Here is a 22,082-nt window from a genome sequence, read left to right on the forward strand (position 1 = left end):
ACAAGTTCCAAGCCCTGACACTTTTATGTGGGAGCTTAAAGTGATTTAACATTTCCATGTGCTTTTAAAAATGTTAAAACCAATCACAGTTTTTTTGTGGTATTTTTCCAAAATCCGCCCAAAAAAAGAAAAGAAAGAAAAACAATGAAGATTTTGAAATTTTTATGAGGATGGAGCAACATGATGCAACAATTACATTGGAAATTAGGATCGGCTCATAGCTTTGTGTAATTTCTGTGATCTGAGGCATGTAATGTAATCTGTCATTAATTAAGGAATGTTTTCTTCGTTCTCTGGATTGGTATAACTTTTTCTGTGTGTGTCTGACTGTCAAGTTGGCTGGAGCTTACTTTAAGTGGAAGACAGAGGCTGCATCCCAAATGGCTCCCTGTTCCATATTTAGAGCACTACATTTGACCAAATCCCTATGGGCCATGGTACTACATAGAGAATAAAGTGCCATTTGAGATGCATTCAGATAGTGTTTCTGGGGAGCTGGCTGGCAGATTAATCCTTGGGTGTAATCATTAGTCGAGGCAGTTGCAAAACTGAATATTTTTCAACTAAAACAAGTTTCTATTGGACAAATTCAGGTAGGTCCCTCCACGTTATGTTAGCTTCCGTTCAATAAATATTTTGCAACAGAATCGGCGTAATGAATACACCTCTGTAGTGGTGCTCTGTATACAGGATGCGTCTGCCTGGGACTACATCCTGGTCCCTATGTAATGTACTACGTTTGACCAGGGTCCATATGGCTCTGGTCAAAAGTAGCGCACTATATAGGGAATAGGGTGCCATTTCAGACACAGGCCGGCAGGTTTATGCTCTTATTTGTAATGAGCCAGCCATCATCTTCCTCTAGTATCTTCAGGGTGGGGAAGGAAGGCTGGCCGTCCCCACCCTGATTAGAATGTCACTGCTGACTTGGTGGCTAACAAGGAATACAGCAGCAGCAGACAGCACCTTGGGAAACTTGTTGATATTCAAAGATGGAAAAAGTCACGCTGTAGCTGTCTGTTTCTACAGTATGCTTCATGGTTTGTTTGTACATGTTGTTTGTAACTGAATTGGGGCGGGACTCCATCTCTGAAGAGAGAGAGAAAGAGAGAGAGACAGAGTATAGAAAGTGCAGTGGAGTATATAGGGTGGGTGTTTGACTGTCGGTTGCTGGCTAGCTGCGCACTCTGAGGCCTTGCCTGGCCGTTCTGTCCAGCGTTTTGGAGCGTGGCCAACAAAATGAAAAGAAAAAAAGACAACCGTGTTGTTTGCCTTGCCATTCAGAGCAGCTAACAGTTCTCTTCAGGAGTAATGAAAGAGGGCCAAGATTACATCACTACATCAAAATGCCATTAAAATCATCCTTCAGCCTAAAAGCAATCCGAAATCAAGCAAACCATCTCTAATATGTCCCCCTAATAAGTCGGCACTATACTGCCGCAGTGCATTCTCCCTTTCCCTCTGACCATTGCAAACTTCAGTGCCATGGAAGTTTTTGCTAACAATTAGAGTAGCAAGCCCAACCCCCCACCAATGCTTTCATGCTGTATGAGTAAACTTTGCAAAGTTCCCACAGTGCTTCTTCTGGATGAAATGCTAATGCTGCTCCATTGCCTAGCTACAGGGAAATGCTATTTTTTCAATGGGCTAACAGAGAGAGGAGGGAGAGAGAGTGAAGAGAGAGACGAGAGGGGTAGAGAGAGGGATAGGAGAGGGAGGGGGGGGTTGAGAGAGAACAAGACGGAGAGAGAGGAGAGAGAAGAGGGGACTAAAGAGACACAGAGAGAGAGAGAGGGGGGGGGGAAGAAAAGACAGGGGATAGAGCATAGAGAGGGGTAGAGTGAGAGATAGGACATAAGCTGCTACTAGTTTTCAGAGGCATGGCCCAGAAAAGAAACAGCAGGCTTAGGAATTCTCCCTGGGTATTGGGGTCTAGCCACCACCATACCAGTCAGTGACCAAACCACCAGCCCCCCATCCATCCAACCCTCCATCCTTCCATACCCATCCACTATCCAGTAAACCCTCCACTCTCCCACTCAGAGAGTTTGTCATGCCTGCCAGCCACCAAAGCTCTCAGCATATTGACTCAACCTGTTTGCCCTTCTATGAGTAAAATACCAAATAGACTTTAAAACATCACTAATACTGAACATGGATGGTTGGTTTCTGTATGAATTGCAACCAAATTGAGTTAGATTTTCTGGGCTACACGTGTGTCACGAACGTTGAGAGACGGGTCAGACCAAGGTGCAGCGTGAAAAGCGTACATGTTTATTTAACTCAATAAACATAAACAAAACAAGAACCAACGTAACGTGACATCCTCAGGCTATACACATACAAGCCTAACACGGAACAAGATCCCACAACTAAGGTAGGCAAACAGGCTACTTAAGTATGAACCCCAATCAGAGACAACGAGCGACAGCTGCCTCTGATTGGGAACCACACCCGGCCAAACATAGAACTACAATACATAGAGTTTCACACCCTGACCAAACTACCTAGAGAATAACAGTCTCTCCAGGTCAGGGCGTGACAACGTGAGAGTGCTATTTCCCCAGGATTGGATATGTAATACCAACCGTTAGCGCATGTTGAATTATAGGCAAATATATACTGTACTCTAAAATGATAGCAATGTATGGTAACACTTTATTTGGATAGTCCATCTGTAGATGCTCTACAGAATATCTACAGACTATCAGTAACATTTCAACAAACAAACAATCTACTAACTCTAACCTTAGCTCTAACCCTAACCTTAACCCTTATCATAACCCTAAACTTAACCCTTACCCTTAACCTTATTTTAAACCTAACCCTAACTGTAACCTTTGCAAGAAGTTGCTTATCAACAGACAGTTTGTTGATAGTATGACCATCTGTAGAGCATGTACAGATGGACAATCCAGACTATCCAAATAAAGTGTGACCCAATACAGTGTGTTGTCTGGACCTCATTTACCATTCCCCATCTCATTCAACATTAATACATCTAAATGATCATTTCTGAAGGGGATGTTTTTTCTGTTCTCTGAGAGCACTAACCTTTGCATTAGCAGCACTGTGTTCTCTCTCTCATAGCACTGTCTCTCTCCTGGGTGTGATTATCACTAGGGCTGTGTTCAACCGCAGTGTTATTGATGAAAAAGCAACGAGCCGGTCGGGGCAATGCTTTATTAATTAATCTCCTAATTCCCAGGCCTGAATTTAGCCCAACTAGACAGACTTGTAAATTATATGCTTTGCTCTTGTCAACAAAGATATTTGTATTTCTGAATTATGCATATGGTATAATGGGACTCCATCAGAAGTGCTGACAACAAAATATTTGTAAACCACAAAATTCACAATCTCAAGGGCTTCAATTCCCTATTTCCTGCCTAGATTTTATGAACTGCCAACAAAGCCTATATTTGATATGGAGAAGGTTATCTGTCAAATCATTTTAGGCCTGCTACTGATGTCTTGGAATAAACAAACAAACAAACACACAAGAAAGCCTTCAAAAACCCAATTAGCCTACCTAATATTTGGCGAAAGACTGCATTATACACAGGTATTTCAGCAGGTGTTTTACAAAAATAATCCATTTGGATTTACATATATAATAGGCTACATATAGGATTATAGGATCTATGCTCATTCTATGTGACTGAGGATATGTTCAGGGTGGGTCACAAACCACTGGTTCGGGGTCTCTTACCCAAACTTTTCCCTCTCCCACTGTCTAACCTTGCCATGTAAAGTGACTGGCTGGATGATGGGAGAAAGTGTGCCATCTGGTGGCCGGCTCAAAGTACCGTCTGAAACGGAAGTCCTCTCTCTCACCTCAACAATCTGACTGGATCCATCTATGAGTCTCTATTCTAACATCAAAAGACAGGGGGTGGATTCAGTTTCCAGTCCCGTTTAGTGACCACACTTGCTCATTAAAAACCAAACCTGCTCTTATTCAGAGGGGCATACAGTGAGAGAAAAAAGTATTTGATCCCCTGCTGATTTTGTACGTTTGCCCACTGACAAAGACATGATCAGTCTATAATTTTAATGGTAGGTTTATTTGAACAGTGAGAGACAGAATAACAACAAAAAAATCCAGAAAAACGCATGTCAAAAATGTTAGAAATTGATTTGCATTTTAATGAGGGAAATAAGTATTTGACCCCTCTGCAAAACATGACTTAGTACTTGGTGGCAAAACCCTTGTTGGCAATCACAGAGGTCAGACGTTTCTTGTAGTTGGCCACCAGGTTTGCACACATCTCAGGAGGGATTTTGTCCCACTCCGCTTTGCAGATCTTCTCCAAATCATGAAGGTTTCGAGGCTGACGTTTGGCAACTCGAACCTTCAGCTCCCTCCACAGATTTTCTATGGGATTAAGGTCTGGAGACTGGCTAGGCCACTCCAGGACCTTAATGTGCTTCTTCTTGAGCCACTCCTTTGTTGCCTTGGCCATGTGTTTTGGGTCCTTGTCATGCTGGAATACCCATCCACGACCCATTTTCAATGCACTGGCTGAGGGAAGTTCTCACCCAAGATTTGACGGTACATGGCCACGTCCATCGTCCCTTTGATGCGGTGAAGTTGTCCTGTCCCCTTAGCAGAAAAACACCCCCAAAGCATAATGTTTCCATCTCCATGTTTGACGGTGGGGATGGTGTTCTTGGGGTCATAGGCAGCATTCCTCCTCCTCCAAACACAGCGAGTTGAGTTGATGCCAAAGACCTCGATTTTGGTCTCATCTGACCACAACACTTTCACCCAGTTCTCCTCTGAATCATTTAGATGTTCATTGGCAAAATTCAGACGGGCCTGTATATGTTATTTCTTGAGCAGGGAGACCTTGCGGGCGCTGCAGGATTTCAGTCCTTCACGCGTAGTGTGTTACCAATTGTTTTCTTGGTGACTATGGTCCCAGCTGGAGTGTAATGGATGGAATGGAGTGAATGGAATGGTATCAAACACATGAAAACCATGTTACGATACCATTCCATTTACTCCATTCCAGCCATTATTATGAGCCATTCTCCCATCAGCAGCCTCCACTGATACAGTATATATAGAAAGTACATTGTCTTCTACTGTGCATAGAACATGACTGGTTAAGCGAACAGTATTAATCATTATTTCCTTGACTCTTCTATGCGATGGAAACCCATTTAACTTGTATTTTTTATTCAGTACATGGGAATTTAACCACAAAAGGTATTTGTCTGTGCACTACATCATCAGCCTTTTATCCCCTACAAGTCCATTTGATGGAAACACATCTCTGGTGGGAAAATGTTTTAATTGCGGATTTTAGAATATTAACATGAAAATCTGTCGCCAATTGGATGGAAACCTAGCTTGTGACTGAGTGCTGGAAAAAAAATTGGCCTCAGCGACAATTATTTTAACAATGCAATGGATGTTTTGTGCACAAAGGTGATGACTAAAGTGTCTTATTAGGAATTTTCAAATCTGCCTTCTCTATGTGGCCTTCTATGGAAATTGCATTTCTGGCCCGGGCGTTAGTTAAACTGCAGTACCGAAGCAAGACTGTAGGAGCAGTCGAAACCGTGCTTCTAGACCGGAACCCTGGCCCCTTGGCAGTGACCCCACTCTCCGAGGTGGAATATCCAAGAAACACATTTCCAATTCACACATGCGTATTAATACAAACTTGTACATGTGTGAAATAGGACAAATATAAACACCCACCAAATTATTATTTTATTATCTAACCCGAACATGAAAAATGTCCACGCGAGAAGCTCGCCCCTAAACAAACAGCCAGCTTAAGAAAGATCCCATTCTCTCATCCTCTCTCTTTCTGTTACAAGCCCTTCAAGTTCCTCTATAATGTTCCTGATGTGTTCCGTCCTCCCTCCTTCTCCCTCCTCCACCTCTTCCAGTGTCATCAAGACCAGCATGGCAGGAGAAAGAGCAGAATCCTCCTACCCCACTTCAACCACCCTCCCCTCCTCTCTCCCCATGTCCAAACACAAACGCAGGCAGACGCACACCAACTACCATCTACTCTTTCAAGTGTTGTTATGGCAACATGGAACTTAACTCCTGTGAATCAAACAGTGTTGCAGATCGATAATGAGAGTCCCAGTGCTCTCGTCTCTCCACATATTAAATTACATGTCAGGGCTTTACCTGCACCACTCCAGGGCCGGCTGGGCCCCGGCCGTCTGCAGCACCTACTAGTTCACGTCTCTCTTTGAGCTCTCTCTCTTTAATACTCCCCAATGCTCCCAAGCTTAATTGTTGGCCTGAAACTACTGTGTGAACAGCTCTCATCTCCACAAATGATACAGAGAAGTCTAGGTCCTATAGGAGACCTCACAGAAGGCAAGAGCTCAGCTCACAACAAGGCTATTACTGTTACGGTACAAACCTACCCACAGGTCCCAGACAGATTGCGTTCAGCATCCATCCGTCCGTTTGATTCGCCATGCATTAGAAGCCTCGTGTATTAAGTAGATCATTGGGTGTTTTTGTTGAAAATGAGCTGTAGAAATCAGTAGCGTCACGCGAGGAGAGCTCCATAGGATCCGGCCTACCTATGTAGCGTCGGGCTGATTGGTTTTGGAGGCAATGTTAATGAGCAGGTGTCTGAAATGGAAAGGGCCATGCGTTGCTACGCGCCGCGCTGCCTCCCTGCGCTTCAGCCCTGTGTGCTGCGTCGACCACCAAGCACCATGGGCTATTTGAAATTAGAATCTAGCGGTGGGGGAGTCCTAGATAACCACAGTAATTAGCTGGACTCCAATGGAACCAGCCACAGGGCACGCTGGCCAGGCAAAGAGAGAGAGAGAGAGAGAGAGAGAGAGAGAGAGAGCGAGAGAGAGAGAGAGAGAGAGAGAGAGAGAGAGAGAGAGAGAGAGAGAGAGAGAGAGAGAGAGAGAGAGAGAGAGAGAGAGAGAGAGAGAGAGGCAGGCAGGAGGATGGATGGATGGATGGAGGGGCAGGGTGGCTGAAAGTAGCTAGCTAAGGCTTTCATGTTTTTATACAGTCAAGCCTGCTCTGCTCGTTAAGTCAAATGAAAAATAAAAAGAGGGAGAGAAAAAAATAACTATCAATTGAACACCTCTGCTTGAGTTTCAGTCCAGGGTGAAAGAGAAAAAGATTAAGAAAGAGAGGGAGAAAGAGAAAGCAAGAAGGAGCGATTGAGAGCCCTCAAGAGAGAGAGAGAGAGAGAGAGAGAGATGTGTGAGCTGGTCTGGGTGGTATGAGGAGTGTGGTGATGGCACAGCTGGAGCTCGCTGCTGACTGGCTGGCTGGCCTCTTGTTTGGGGACTAGCTCAGTCTCTAATGTGTGTTTAGGAGGAAAACACTTATTTTATGTCCAATCCATTACGGAGCATCTCTTAACTCTGGCCATTGAGAGAATTAGAGATCAAAATTGGCTTTTTCATTTGACCTTGACTGTAGGCAGCAGCAGGAGATAGAGTAGAGTAGGGGAATGGTAGTGTTGCAGAGGCCTCACTAGAGATATAAAGGAAATAAATACCCATATTCACACTGGTGAATGCTGTTATATTGCGTGCAACGTTTGGACCAGAAGGTCTTTGTCAGGCTAGATCCTCACTACAGATAGACAAGATCAGCCACATGATCAAACATACCTGTGTATAGCTAGGTAAATAGGTCAATTCATAGGGTTACTCCATATTGGTTAAGCAAAGTGGTGTCAAAACTGGCAGAGCCTAATAACCAGTTTGTAATGCAAAGGTCAAGGTCAAGGTGTTAAAGGGAATTTTAACCGCTGCTCTTTCACTGTATATGTCCATTAATATACTATTAACATATAATATGTGTCATAAAAATAGAGAATTTCCTCACTACACTACAATACGACGTTTCTGTATCTCACTGGTAGAAACGGGCCATCTACATTTCTTGGTTGTAATCAAACCACAATATCCAGTTACTCACTGGACCAGCCACTCGTTCATAGAACATCAGCTTCCAGATAATGTAGCTTTGGACACAACATCAGGAGTCTGTGTATTGGATGGACTCCCTGAGTTGTTCATCATTCTGGTGGTTGGCGACAGAGAATAACCATGCCACAATATAGGCGGCTTCACTAAAAGAAACGTGAAACCGGCTATATTGAACCATAATCCTGCGGAGTTAGACAGCGGGCTGCCATTAGATCACGCGCTTCACGTGACTTCCTACCACGAAATCTACCATTGTTTACACAGCAGGAATATGGATTGCATTCTGATGTTTATTTGAATAACGAGAGACACATTTCACTTTATGTCTGATAAGTAGAGTTCCTAGAGATTATACATACAGTACCAGTCAAAAGTTTGGACACACCTACTCATTCAAGGGTTTTTCTTTATTTGTACTATTTTCTACATTGTAGAATAATAGTGAAGACATCAAAACTATGAAATAACACATATGGAATCATGTAGTAACCAAAAAAGTGTTAAACAAATCAAAATTATTTTATATTTGAGATTCTTCAAAGTAGCCACCCTTTGCCTTGATGACAGCTTTGCACACTTTTGGCATTCTCTCAACCAGCTTCATGAGGTAGTCACCTGGAATGCATTTCAATTAACAGGCGTGCCTTCTTAAAAGTTAATTTGTGGAATTTCTTTCCTTCTTAATGCATTTGAGCCAATCAGTTGTGTTGTGACAAGGTAGGGGTGGTGTACAGAAGGTAGCCCTATTTGGTAAAAGACCAAGTCCATATTTTGGCGTCCAAGTCCATCCAGTGAGGTTCGCAACGTGGGTGTGATATTTGACAGAGCTCTCGTTTGAAGCCCACATCAAGAGTATGACCTAAGTCAAAATGTTCCATCTACAGAACATTGCCAGATTAAGACCTATGCTATCACAACCTGCAGCTGAGTGACTCATCCACGCCTTTATTTCATCCCGTCTGGACTATTGTAACGCCCTGTTTGTTGGCGCATCTGCAAAGTGCTTAAACAGGCTACAATATGTCCAGAACTGTGCTGCACATGTCCTCACCCACACCTCCCCCCGTGAGCACATCACTCCAGTGCTGTTCAACCTCCACTGGCTCCCCATATGCTCACGCATCAACTACAAAATCCTGGTTCACACCTACCAAGCTATCCACAACTCTGGACCCAAGTACCTGTCTGACCTCCTTCTACCCTCCTGCCCCACACGCACCCTTTGCTCCAGGTCCGTTTCCCTTCAGCAGCCCCGCAGCAGACTAAAAACTATGGGTGACAGGACTGTGGCACCGTAGCTTGGAACACACTTCCAGACACTATTTGTGACCTGTTTCAGGAAACTAGGAGTATGTCGCAAGTCACTACTTCACAGGAGAGGCATTTGAACATAAACATTTATGTTTTATCAAAATGTGTTTGTTTTTTGGCAGAAATGCCTTCTGGAACATGTGAACTTTAATAACAAACTTGTGTTTTAATAACAAACTTGTATTCTATTCGTAAATACGAATAAAATTGTTAAATTACGAGCCTAGTTGGTTTAGCCACGGAAAAAGACAGGAACCTTCCTGCTAGCCATGATTGGCTGAGATAATGGATGGGCTGTACATTTACATGCCGGGAGATGAGTTTGGATTGGTCTGCCATGTAGCATGCTTCTGTCTATAATGTGAGCTGCTCAGTATGTGTTGATAGTCCTTTCTACCGCGCCGTTTTTGAAATATATAATGTTAGCCATCGAGAACTACAAAAGTTTTGCTACTTTTCTCAAAAACATTGATTGCCTGAATTTAGCAGGACACGGTCAGTGTGAACTGGAGTGACTTGACACAATGCTGGCCAAACAAGATGTAGCTACAACCAAAACTGAGTTAAATGGTTCCAGTCTGCCGTGAAGCGTTCATCCATGTATACGGGTAAGAGTCTAGCTACATTTTCAGATATTATACGTTTCTAATTTTGTTAGAAAGTCGTTTTCATTGCAAGTTAAAGTGTACCGTTCGCTAGCTAGCGAATGTTAGCTTGCTGGCTCGCTAGCTAACGTTACATGTATGATCTGTGTAGTAATATTATTCAAATCAGAAACCATTTGCATTGCTAGTTATAGCCTAATGTTAGCTAGCTAACATTGAACCTAGTTGGTTAGCTCTTTAGCTACCTGCAGATTCATACTACAGCTATGACAATGTTTGTAATGATAGTATTATGGGTTGGGATTATGCCGGTTCATTGTTTAGCTAGCTAGCTAAACAAAATACTCCACTTCGCCAGATAATTACATGACCCATCAAGTTATCCAGGTGTGTCTGGGGGTGATTACAGCCATCTATTTTATTTCATGAACATGTGTACATGTCTAGACAATAGTGACCCATCCACTTAGCTAGATGTGACTGGGGGGTGGTTATAGCATTTCCTTCACATGACCCCATCAATTTACACGAGGGTGTCGGGTAAGCGTCATCTAATATTTATAAAATATTTTTATCTGGACACTTTCTGTTTTTGTTATTGCTACTCTGCAATAACCATTTCACTGTACCATTTACACCTTCTGTATCCTGTGCATGTGACAAATAAACTTAGATTTTATTTGATATAGTGTGTGTTTACCAGAGACGGTAATGTGAAGAACAATATGACCTGCACCAAAGTCAGATTAGGATATAGACCAAGGACTAGATAAAGTGTATTTTAACCTGGAGTTTTTCCTTATTGTAGGCTACTACTTTGACCACTTTTAGTATTGAAATCTTTGGTTGTTTACTAAACTACTCACTTTGTTTAGCACATGGCCTCACATGTGAATCTTTAAAGAGATAGGTGGGGCTAAGGCTTAAGAGGGTGTGAACGATGCTGAATGGGTGTAGACAAAGAAGTGCTCTCCAGTAGGTTTACCAAAACATTCAAGGGCCATTTTCTCAAAAGTGGGGTTACAAGTTTATCAACTTTCAAAGCAGAATTACTTTCCCATTGTTCCTCAACTGCAGTGTATGATATACCATTTTCTAGCTCTGAGTCTCTACTTTTATCCAATGTAAAAAACATATGACCGAATCGAGGCGGTCGGTCACATTTGGGCTGCAGAGTCTCTGTCCTACTTTAAGGCACAGCTCAAGACCGTGCTGTTCAGAAAAGCTTTCAAGGACCCTTTCTAATTCTGTTCTCATGTCCTCCGGGTCTGGCGACACCTGTATATAGCTTTGATTGTCTGTGTTCTATGTTCTGTGCTTTGGAATAAAAAATATATATATTTTTTTTTTTTCTTGTTATATATATTTTTTTCACCTTGGGTCTGAGAAAAGCACTTTACAAATCAAATGAATTATTATTATTACCTTTGCTAAATCTTTCCATGACTCCATGATGAGCACATAAACATGGTCCGTGTCTTGTAGTCATGGTTAGTGTGTTTATAAGTAGGCTACAACTTCTACTGTAGTTTTCTGTGTATTCTGGAAGCTTAGTTGATTGTTTATGCAAAGCTTGAAGTCTAAATTGGAGAAAAGCAGAGTTATTAGTAAGGAGGGGATGGTATGGGTGACTGACTCGTGTCTGTTGGGGGTGGGTGTTGTGTGTGAAGGTTAGTATGCATGATCTATTGACAAGAGGGGGATGGGTGGGTATAGTCCCTTGTTTAAGTGTGATTTGATGGGGACAAAGTAGTAAAATGTTGGCTAATCACTGACTACTGTGTGTACTACAGACTAATCATGCTGCTACTGATGATGACCTTGACACCAGTTTTAGTAGTACAGATCCTTTAGACCCATCGGATGAAAGCTTTCAGCCAGGAACAAGCTCAAGCTCAACATCATCTGACTCGGAAGAAGAAAAGACAGCATGGGGCTGGCAAAAGCCAAAGTGTTTAGTCTATGAGTCTAAAGTCATGGAGCTCATGAAGTTCTGCCAGACCATCTGCCATTGCCAAACACAAGACGAGGTTCACCAGCTGAAGAACATTCAGGACCCTACCTGGAACATTCAGCCAAAAAAACATCCATATTCAGTTAGACTGATGTTGTAGTATAATATAGAATGCCTAGTATGCTCAAACTGCATTGTGTTATAATTATTGCTAGCTATTGTACATACAGTGCATTCGGAAAGTATTCAGACCCCATGACTTTTTCCACATTTTGTTACGTTACAGCCTTATTCTAAAATTGATTCAATTGTTTTTTCCCCCTCATCAATCTATACCTCATCATCAAGCACCTTTGGCAGTGATTACAGCCTTGGGTATGACGCTACAAGCTTGGCACACTGGTATTTGGGGAGTTTCTCCCATTCTTCTCTGCAGATCCTCTCAAGGTCTGTCAGGTTGGATGGGGAGTGTCGCTGCACAGCTATTTTCAGGTTCAAGTCCGGGTTCTGGCTGGGCCACTCAAGGACATTCAGAGACTTGTCCCGAAGCCACTCCTGCGTTGTCTTGGCTGTGTGCTTAGGGTTGTTGTCCTGTTGGAAGGTGAACCGTCGCTCCAGTCTGAGGTCCTGAGCGCTCTGGAGCAGGTTTTCATCAAGGATCTCTCTGTACTTTGCTCCGTTCATCTTTCCCTTGATCCTGACTAGACTCCAAGTCCCTGCCGCTGAAAAACATCCCCACAGCATGATGCTGCCACCACCATGCTTCACCATAGGGATGGTGCCAGGTCTCCTCCAGATGTGACGCTTGGCATTCAGGCCAAAGAGTTCAATCTTGGTTTCATCATGGTCTGAGAGTCCTTTAGGTGCCTTTTGGCAAACTCCAAGTGGGCTGTCATGTACCTTTTACTGAGGAGTGGCTTCCGTCTGGCCACTCTATCATAAAGGCCTGATTGGTGGAGTGCTGCAGAGATGGTTGTCCTTCTGGAAGGTTCTCCCATCTCCACAGAGGAACTCTGGAGCTCTGTACGATTGACCATCAGGTTCTTGGTCACCTCCCTGACCAAGGCCCTTCTCCCCCAATTGCGGCCAGCTCTAGGAAGAGTATTGATGGTTCCAAACTTCTTCCATTTAAGAATGATGGAGGCCACTGTGTTCTTGGGGACCTTCAATGCTGCAGAAATGTTTTGATACCCTTCCCCAGATCTGTGCCTTGACACAATCCTGTCTCGGAGCTTTACGGACAATTCCTTCGACCTCATGGTATGGTTTTTGCTCTGACATGCACTGTCAACTGTGGGACATTATTTAGACAGGTGTGTGCCTTTCCAAATCATGTCCAATCAATTGAATTTACCACAGGTGGACTCCAATCAAGTTGTAGAAACATCTCAAGGATGATCAACGAAAACAGTATACTTTTTCACAAGTGTACTGACAAGTGATTCCAGCTGTATCAAAAACCAATAAAGTGTTGACTTCAACTTCTGGATCAATTCATTGTGATATTCATGAAATCAACTTGGAAGTAACTTGCTAGCTCGCTTGCAAACTGTCCCTCCAGGACGAGTTGTATTAATTGTAGAGTCTCCGCCCCCAAAAAATATTTTGTTTACTTTTGGAAGTGACACTGGTTGCCCTGGAGATGGGTTGTTTTTTAATTGCGGTCAATCTATTCATACTGAGAGAGGTGGCGAGGACGAAGACACTTCACAACTTCATTAGAAGATACAGACAGCCAGACATGGTACTCCGTCGGCAGGGTTTTGATTCAGGCCACATTTTAAAAAGAGACACTATCACTGAAAATAAAATTGTTTTCAGATGATATCAAAAAGGCGAGAATGTAAGCAAGCAAAGATAAGAAGGGCTTGTTATTATTTCTGGTCATTTCTAGCGGCAGCTTTGAGGGAAACTGTTCTGCTCCCTGCTCACCCATGGTGAAGTGACTCACGATGACCTTCTAAAATGACACGGGAGGAGAGTCAAACATTACTTGAATTAAACTACAGACAGCTACTGCATTACTTCTCATGGAATACAGAGTCAACAAATTAACTCTCCACTCTCATTATGCCTTCACTATGAATGATTGAAAATTACTAAAGCAGCCAGGCATGTGTGTGTATCTGTGTGCATGTGTGTGTTCAACAGTGCATGTGTGGGTGGTTCACAGACTGAGTGTGCAGCAGCTATCCAGCAGTATCCCGTCCACAGTGTGTGTGTCTGTGTGAATAGTGTTTGTGTCTGACAGTGAGTGACTGGAGAGAGAGAGCCCCATGGAGCTGAATCTCCACATTAAACACCACCTGCTCCTTCTAGACACATAAAACACAGCACTGCATCACACACACACACACAGACACATACACCTTGCCTCTGTAGCTCCACCATGCCTAACCACCCATACACGTGTAGCCAGGCATAATGCAGATTAACACCAACACACACACGCTCCACCTGCTCGACACTCACTGATCTGATCAGTCCTCTATCAAACAGGAATCTAGATATCAACATTCTGATTGTCATTCTCCCTCAGATAAATACTGTGTTCTAGCTATGTTTTCCATTTGTTCTGTGTTCTATATGGAGGATTAGAGATAATGGCTGTAATATTCATACTGAGCAGAGCAGAGCCGGCAACTGTCACATGTCAGGTAAAGAGAGATAAAAAGTCTAATGAGGGAGTGGAGAGGAGATCTGAACTGTAAACACACACAGACAGGCTACAATGGATAATCTCACTACCGCATACTTCAGTATTGTCCCCACAAAAGGTTTGAATGAGAAGTCACATATAATAAATTTAAAAGGAGATTTTATAGAACTAATACAAATCCAACTAATAGTAAAATAGGGGAAGATTTTAATAAGATGTTTTGAAGATCAATGAGAGAGAGGAGATACATTGTCTACAATGTATCCATTTTTTACAGAGAACTTGGCCCATAAAACAAACTCCCTGATTCAAAGTTATTTAATATTCATGAATGCATCACCTTCATGAATATCCATGATCAGATGAATATTTTAGTTAATCTCCTATGGACGAATTAGGTTGCTCTTTCAGCTAATCAATAATTTGGAGGTGATTGTCATTGACGGATAACGTCAACAACGTCCAGACAAAAGGGCCAGAAAATAAAGTTACACTCCACAACTGTAGCTTGATCATCAGTAAAGATTATCACACGGTCTGCAGAGTACATGGCAGCAATCAATGCCCCTGTGAACAAACATTTTCTGATGGATCTAGCCACAAAATAGAGATCAAATGTTTTAAAATACGATGCACAAAGACCAGGGTTACACTCCTGTCTAATATTCAGCAGTGGCTCATTCTAAATGTAGCTATGCCCTATTCTGCTGAGGACAACAAGACAAGCAGCAGTCAAAACCACATAGATATACCTGTGGGGTAAGCTAGTTAGCTTTAATGATTGAGAGGTATTTGGGGAGAAGTGGTTCTTTGATCAGCGCAGGGCACCAAGCCAACACGAGCTCAGCGCTTGATGTCTAGTCTACCACTAAGGGATATTTACATTGGGGTCCAAAATGATTGGATCTCTTGAGAAAGATGAGCAAAAAAGACTGTATCAAATAAATAATACAAATACTGAGCTACTGTATATTGTATGCTCCAAAAAATGTAAAACGTTTATTATTTTATACTAATACAATTGCTCAGAGAAAGAGATTTTGTTTAACAAGTAATAAAAAAAATAAAAAAAAGATGGGGTCAATACTCCCCTTGCGAGGAGTAAGCCTTTTGGAGAGCACATTGGGAGGGATCTTAGACCATTCCTCCATTCAAAATCTTTCCATATTCTTGATATCCTTCGTTTGCGCTTATGGACTGCCTTCTTCAACAGGTTTTCAATGGGTTTCCAGTCCGGAGGATTGTAGTGGCCATTGCAAAATGTTGATTTTGTGGTCAACTATCCATTTCATGTGGATTTTGATGTGCAAAGTGACAGAAAAGAGAATACATTTTTCTTAATGTTTTGCGTGGTAAAAATGACACAGCTCAAATTCTCTAAATTGAAAAATAAAGAAGACAATGATGGGTAGGACATTTAGTGGGAGGAACTATTGTCACTATCTGAGATATTCCAGTTAAATTTCATACAGCACAGTATAATATATATAATTGTGGGCTAGGCACCATTTTCTGAAAGTATAAAGGCTCTTTCATATAATGACAGTATAAAAGAAAAGGAAATTGTGTGATATTTCCTACGTCATCACTTAAGATATGACTAATGGTGAGGTCAATATGCAAGATGAGAGAAGATTAGTTTTGACCTTGACTGTGACCTTCTGCAGTTTAGAAATGAAAATGTGTGCAGAGGGAGGAGGAGAAAGCTGTTGGGGAGCCCTTTCTTGTCATTATGTTGTTTCCAGTTCTGAAGGTGGTTATTAATTTTATTTCTTTATGATTCACAATCTGCTCTTTTGAAATATGCCATATGCTCAAAGCAGTTCAAGGATGACGAGTGTCAGAATCAGTACAGTAATAAAAATTGCCTAAATTAGTTTGATTTACAGCCTGTGCCTCCCAGCAGTCAGCCCTCTCTCACTCACCCATGATAAAACCCCCTAGCCTTGGCAAACAACAGCCTGCCAGCCAGCCAGCCTGCCAGCCAGCCAGCCAGCCAGCAACACAGGACCAACACACACACTTACCTTTTTCAATCAATCCAGTGTTAGCCAGATAAAAAACAGATTGCAGGTGTAGGGAGAAATGTATAACAAACGGGCAGTGTAGTACATATTTATTAGCATTGGAGGAAATTAAGTCAATTTCTGGACCCAAATCAGTTTGTTTTAATCAGGAACAAACATATTGACTTAACACAATATGGCCAGTTTTATCTATCACTAATACAAATTCACTGAGACAAGGTGCTTATAAAGGCTGTGAAAAAATAGGAATCTCTATCTATATCTTGCTATTTTCTATTGCTCTCTCCTATCTCTCTGACTCCCTCGCTCTCTCATCTCTGTCTCCCTCTCTTTCTCCCTCTCTCGCTTCCTCTTTCCCTCTGTGTCCTTCCTTACATGCCTCTGAGGGAAGGAGCATCTGAAGGACAGAAGACAAGTGTGTCTAAGACCTCATATCAGAACACATGGTGCCCTGTGCGTTCCCATACATCCATTTGGCTGCAGTCTGGTCAGTAGCCCTTTCCTGCAGTCAAATGACCTAGTCGCCTCATGGGCAGGAATGTTATTAATATTTTTCCTAATTTCATAACATTATTTTAAAAACCTGCCAAAAATCCGGTGTTTCTATGTCAAACGGTTTTGTCATATTTCAGTTTTCTGTGATGTCTATAAAGTGTAATATTGGCAGGCAAACTCAAAATGTAATACATTTCAACTCTATAGCTGACATGGTACAGGTGTCTTCTGTTTTTAAGGCCATAACCATGTGGGTGAGGTGTATACTTTTGTTTCAAAGTAGATTTGTTTAAGACTACCAAGAAACACTGTGTGACCCTGATTTAGCCCACTGCAGGAAAAGGTTAATGCCTCCCTCTCTTTGGTTTCCGTTCATCGCCAGAGATCTTTTGACTTTTATGAAATTACACCTAATGGAATGTGATAATGGGAACTTTCTGGCAATCAGGATGCCAGGATGTTAGCTACGGTGTGGTGGGTCAGAGGTAGGGAGGTGCATGGAAAGGATTACTAAAGACCCCCTCACACACACACTCCCTCTTCCAGTGCCCGGCCAGTAGGCCAGGCCCTCCTATGGGGCGTAAAGTACCACCATCCATCCATTATCGTAGAGCACCACCATACAGACATAACATCCATCCAGTAACATCCATACAGTAACAGGGTACATCCATTCAGTAACATCCAGTAACAGGCATCCAGTAACTGTCATCCAGTAACAGTCATCCAGTAACAGTCATCCAGTAATAACCACTCACCTTGTAGAGATGCTGCTGCTGCTCCTCTGACATCATCAGCTTGTAGCTGTCCGTCACCACCGAGTCCATGTCCATCAGCCAATCCCAGAGCTCCTGGAAGTCTGACTCAAACTCCTGCAGACTGGAGGACAGGAAGGAGGGAGGAGAGGGAGAAGGAGAGGGGAGAGAAGAGGAGGGGGAAGAAGACAAGGAGGAAGAGCTGGGATTAGAGACGACGCCCCTGTGAAATATCTCACAGAACACACCGACTGACACACCCCTCCTCAGTACCCCTGCCAAATGCCCACCCCCCAATGCCCACCTCCTCATCAGCTTAACCATTAGGTTGAAAAGAGGGATTGAATGGCAGCCGTACTTTACAGAGGGAGTATTTGACAAGTGTGGTAATTACTATGGCCCGTTAGTGGAATGCTGGGTTCAAAAGTGTGCAGAAGGTGTGAACAGGGTTAGACGCATACTGGATCTCTGACCCAGCTGGTGAGTGACACCCATCTCTACAGCACAGAAACATCTTAATTAAACATGACTTCAACTCTCCTTCCTCCCTTCATCCAACCCTCCACCCTCCCTACCTCCGTCATACCCCAATCCCTCCTTCCCCTTCGCCAGCCCCTGACATGAAATAACATCAAATATTTATGAAAGGAACAAGGGCAATTGCTCAAACATACACATTACTGTCAGGGCTTTGGTTAGGTTTTTTAGGCTCGGCGGGTGGCTACATGTTTATAAACATTAGTGGTTCAAATTGTTTTGGAATTCGCCGGGGCTACTCTGGACACTTTGACAGTTGTGTCAGGCTGCCGATGGCGTTCCCGTCCCTTCTCTCGACTTACATTCACAAAGCAATCAACTGAGTTGTCCCTGAAGAAAGAAACAACTATGAATGAGATGACATAAATAACCATCAAACTGGAGGGAAATATCAACCCCCTCTTTATTTCAATTTATAACAGCAACAAAGTTAACACAGGAGCGGGATTGAGTTTGGGCTTAGTACTACATATGTAATTTCAACAAGCATAGCGGAGCTGTATGTATTAGCATTTTCAAGCAGACATTGATGAAACAAAATGACGTTAGGGAAAATATGAATATTTTATTCCTTGTTATACAGAAGTCACTGATCATAACAAAACAGGGGAGACAGAAAATAAGAAAGTGTGTGACAAGTAAAGCTCGAGGAAGTCACCCTAAGGCATTAAAATCTGCAACTCATTATACGGAGGCTGCTATATGCCTTTTGTAAGTTAAACTGATAAATACGTTACAATATTCCTTCCGCAATATTGTTTTATTCTCGCTAATACAAAACTAAATGCTTGTAGAACAAGATCTCTGCGGGCCTCTAACCAAACAAACAAATAAGGGAATAAAATCAAGCCTCACACAGCAGGATCCATTTAGCAGAGCTACATTATAGCCTTTTGAACTGTCAGAATCTTTCTCTATCAGTTGCCTTGGTTGTGTACAAAGCATACTGTACTGTCTGTATGTCTCCTCAACTAAACTAAACCCTATAACCTTCCCTTTTAGCATTACTCTTCCCAGATCATTCCCTGCCTCCCTCCCTCCCATCCCCTCCCTCCCTCCCTCCCTCCCTCCCTCCCTCCCTCCCTCCCTCCCTCCGATGAAAGTAGACATGCGTTAAATGTTACCCTGTTAACCGTAGAGATGCTAGGTCTGAGCTCTGTAGATGGGTGGGTGGGCGCTGCACACTACAGCCCCAGCCTAGCTGACAGGAACGCTAGCGTCTGAAATGGATGCATTTCCCTCCTCTATTCTTTTCAAATCCATTTAACATCAATCTCCCCCACTCAGAGGAGTGCTGGCTGGCTGATATGAGAGCAGCGCTACTGTTCCTAATTCATCACCACCGCCCATCACTGGAGCCGCCATGTCACTCTGAGCAATGGGAAGGAAAGGTTGGACTCCTTATTGACACTCCTCACATCTCATTTAAAGTGACACTTTTATAGAAAGGCCCCTTTAATTGATGGTGTTAATCCCGCCTGCTACTAACGAGGGAACTTAACATCTAACATCCCTGCCTGTTTGATGCCTTTAAACCTGAATTGGCACCCTATTCCCTATATAGCGCTCTGGCCAAAAGTAGTGCACTATATAGGGAATAGCCTCGGTCTCAGTGAATGGCAGCCATTCCGTAATTATCAGCTTCAAGGTTGAGAGGTATGCTAGTGAGCCGACAGGCCTGAAAACACAGCAGTGGTGGCAAGCTAGCCAGCAAGAAGAGAGGAGAGGCAGCCCAGGCTATAGATTTCGACAGCTCCTTCCCGAAGACATGTTTCCATTTAAAGGTAAGGGCCAAAAAGTCAAAACAATGAATCCTTGAGCAGGCAGCCATCATTAAAATTCAAAGGATCATTATGGTTTTCCACCAAATAAATCATTAGAATGAGAGGCTTAAAAGGATTAAAACAAGGCTTGATTCAAAGCCAAGGGAGGGGAGTCAGCTAGGTCTGGACTCCTGAGTTACAGAGGCTGACTCACTCTGTCTGCTGCAGGACTGACTAGGGAGGAGACACTGAAATGTAGCCTACCTAACAGTTGTGGTTGGTGGGTTGAAATATCGGAGGATAGGCTTATTGTAATGGCTGTAATGGGATAAATAGAGCGGTATCTTTTACAGATACCATGTGTTTGATACATTTCCATTCATTCCATTCCAGCCTTCACAATGAGCCCATCCTATATTTCTGCCCACCAGCCTCCTCCACTACCTACCATTGAGGGTACTGTGTTGAATTATCTGTGGTCGAATAAACCATTTAACATTCACTTACGAACATGGGCTTGATCCAATGACACAGTTGCAGTCAAATATATTGGCACCCTTGCAATAGAGCAGAATGTTCTGTTTTCTCTTTTCAAAAGTGGTTGAATGGCTATTTTTACTCTGTAGACGCCTGCAATTTACCACAGGTGAGATAAATAACACACTAAATGAGAATCCCGTGCCTCCAACCAACTTAATTTGAATTTGGAATTATTTTGCCAATTTTTGGACTTTGAAGTAAAAAAATCTCAATTTCAGTTTAGATTATAATTTTCTGGTCCTGTGAAGTTGTAAATCAAACAAATACACATGTGAACACAATGTTTTTTATTTTTTATTTCAACTTATTTGATAAGATAAAGTAAATTGTGCAAAGGGTACCAATATATTTGACCGCAACTGTATATAGAAACATTGTTCTAAAATGTTGTACTGTACAGTTACCATTCAACAATAGCACTGTGCTTGGGAGTCCACTCACTCTTCCACTGCTTATCATTAGCACAACGAACATGACTCTCCCATTCCTAGTCTTTTAAGTGCGTCTTTCCCAGTGAGTGGAACAGAAGCTTGTGTACAGTAGCTAGCGCCTGTCTGCTGATGATAACCACTGGGGGAGAGAGACCATCAAAGTAAGGCGTGAAACAGCCAAGAGAGCCATGACAAAGAGTGGTGCTGTACACGCCAGATTACAATGTTAAGAACGTGACCCCCAAATTATAAAAGTGTGTGTGACATCTCATTCCACTGTGAATAAACAGAATGCTTAAATTGACAGACCAACTTCTCTTGTAGAAAGAGAAAGCCTTCTTCTTCTTTGCAAGAGACCACATTGTCCCGAGCTTTAGTAGTTATAGTGGTAGCTAAAATAAACCCTCAGTGACTAACAGTTATCATTGAGTTGCTTCCATTTCTGTATATTTTTCTCAGTTCAGTAAATCATTTGATGTCAAAATAAAAGACCCTATTTCAAAATAAAAGACCCCATTTCAAGATAAAATACCAATTTTCAAGATAAAATACCAGAATGGGCTGGCTCATACAGTAGGCTACCTAAATTGAAGAGGTCTGATTGTGGGTCTGTATAACATAACCAAGTGGGTCCCCATAAGTATGGTGTCCCTAAGGGTCAATGGTGGCGTCCTACCTGTTGTTCTTGGACATCTGTGTGTACTCCCTCCCAGTCCTCCTGTTGGTGCCAGTGCAGTACTGCTGGCTCTTCAGCTTCAGGCTCAGTTGGTCCAGGGCATCCCTCTGGGCCTCACGGTGGCTCTGCAGCAACTCCACCTGATAACATTTACATTTACATTTAAGTCATTTAGCAGATGCTCTTATCCAGAGCGACTTACAGTTAGTGAGTGCATAAATTTTTTCATACTGGCCCCCCGTGGGAATCAAACCCACAACCCTGGCGTTGCAAACACCATGCTCTACCAACTGAGCTACACGGGGCCACATCAACACAACACATCAAAGACACATTAGGGTCATGTTCATTGGGCAATAAAAATAGGAACATAGACTCA

The 22,082-nt window shown here is 42.7% G+C and overlaps 1 protein-coding gene across 1 annotated transcript in view; it reads right to left on the reverse strand.

Moving 5' to 3' along the window:
• Window positions 1-21,843, reverse strand: part of LOC311116030 (A-kinase anchor protein 6-like) — a gene marked incomplete at its 5' end in the record, with an annotated part of 63,602 nt that extends 41,759 nt beyond the window's left edge. Inside the window, 2 exons of the mRNA XM_084191160.1 lie at window positions 17,760-17,880; window positions 21,704-21,843. Of these exons, the coding sequence (XP_084047286.1) occupies window positions 17,760-17,880; window positions 21,704-21,843 (261 nt within the window). The remainder of the gene's footprint in view (window positions 1-17,759; window positions 17,881-21,703) is intronic.
• Between the last annotated feature and the right edge of the window lie 239 nt (window positions 21,844-22,082).

This window comes from Coregonus lavaretus, assembly GCF_964263955.1.
Source record: "Coregonus lavaretus genome assembly, contig: HAP1_SCAFFOLD_613, whole genome shotgun sequence".
Classification (NCBI taxonomy): Eukaryota; Metazoa; Chordata; class Actinopteri; order Salmoniformes; family Salmonidae; genus Coregonus; species Coregonus lavaretus.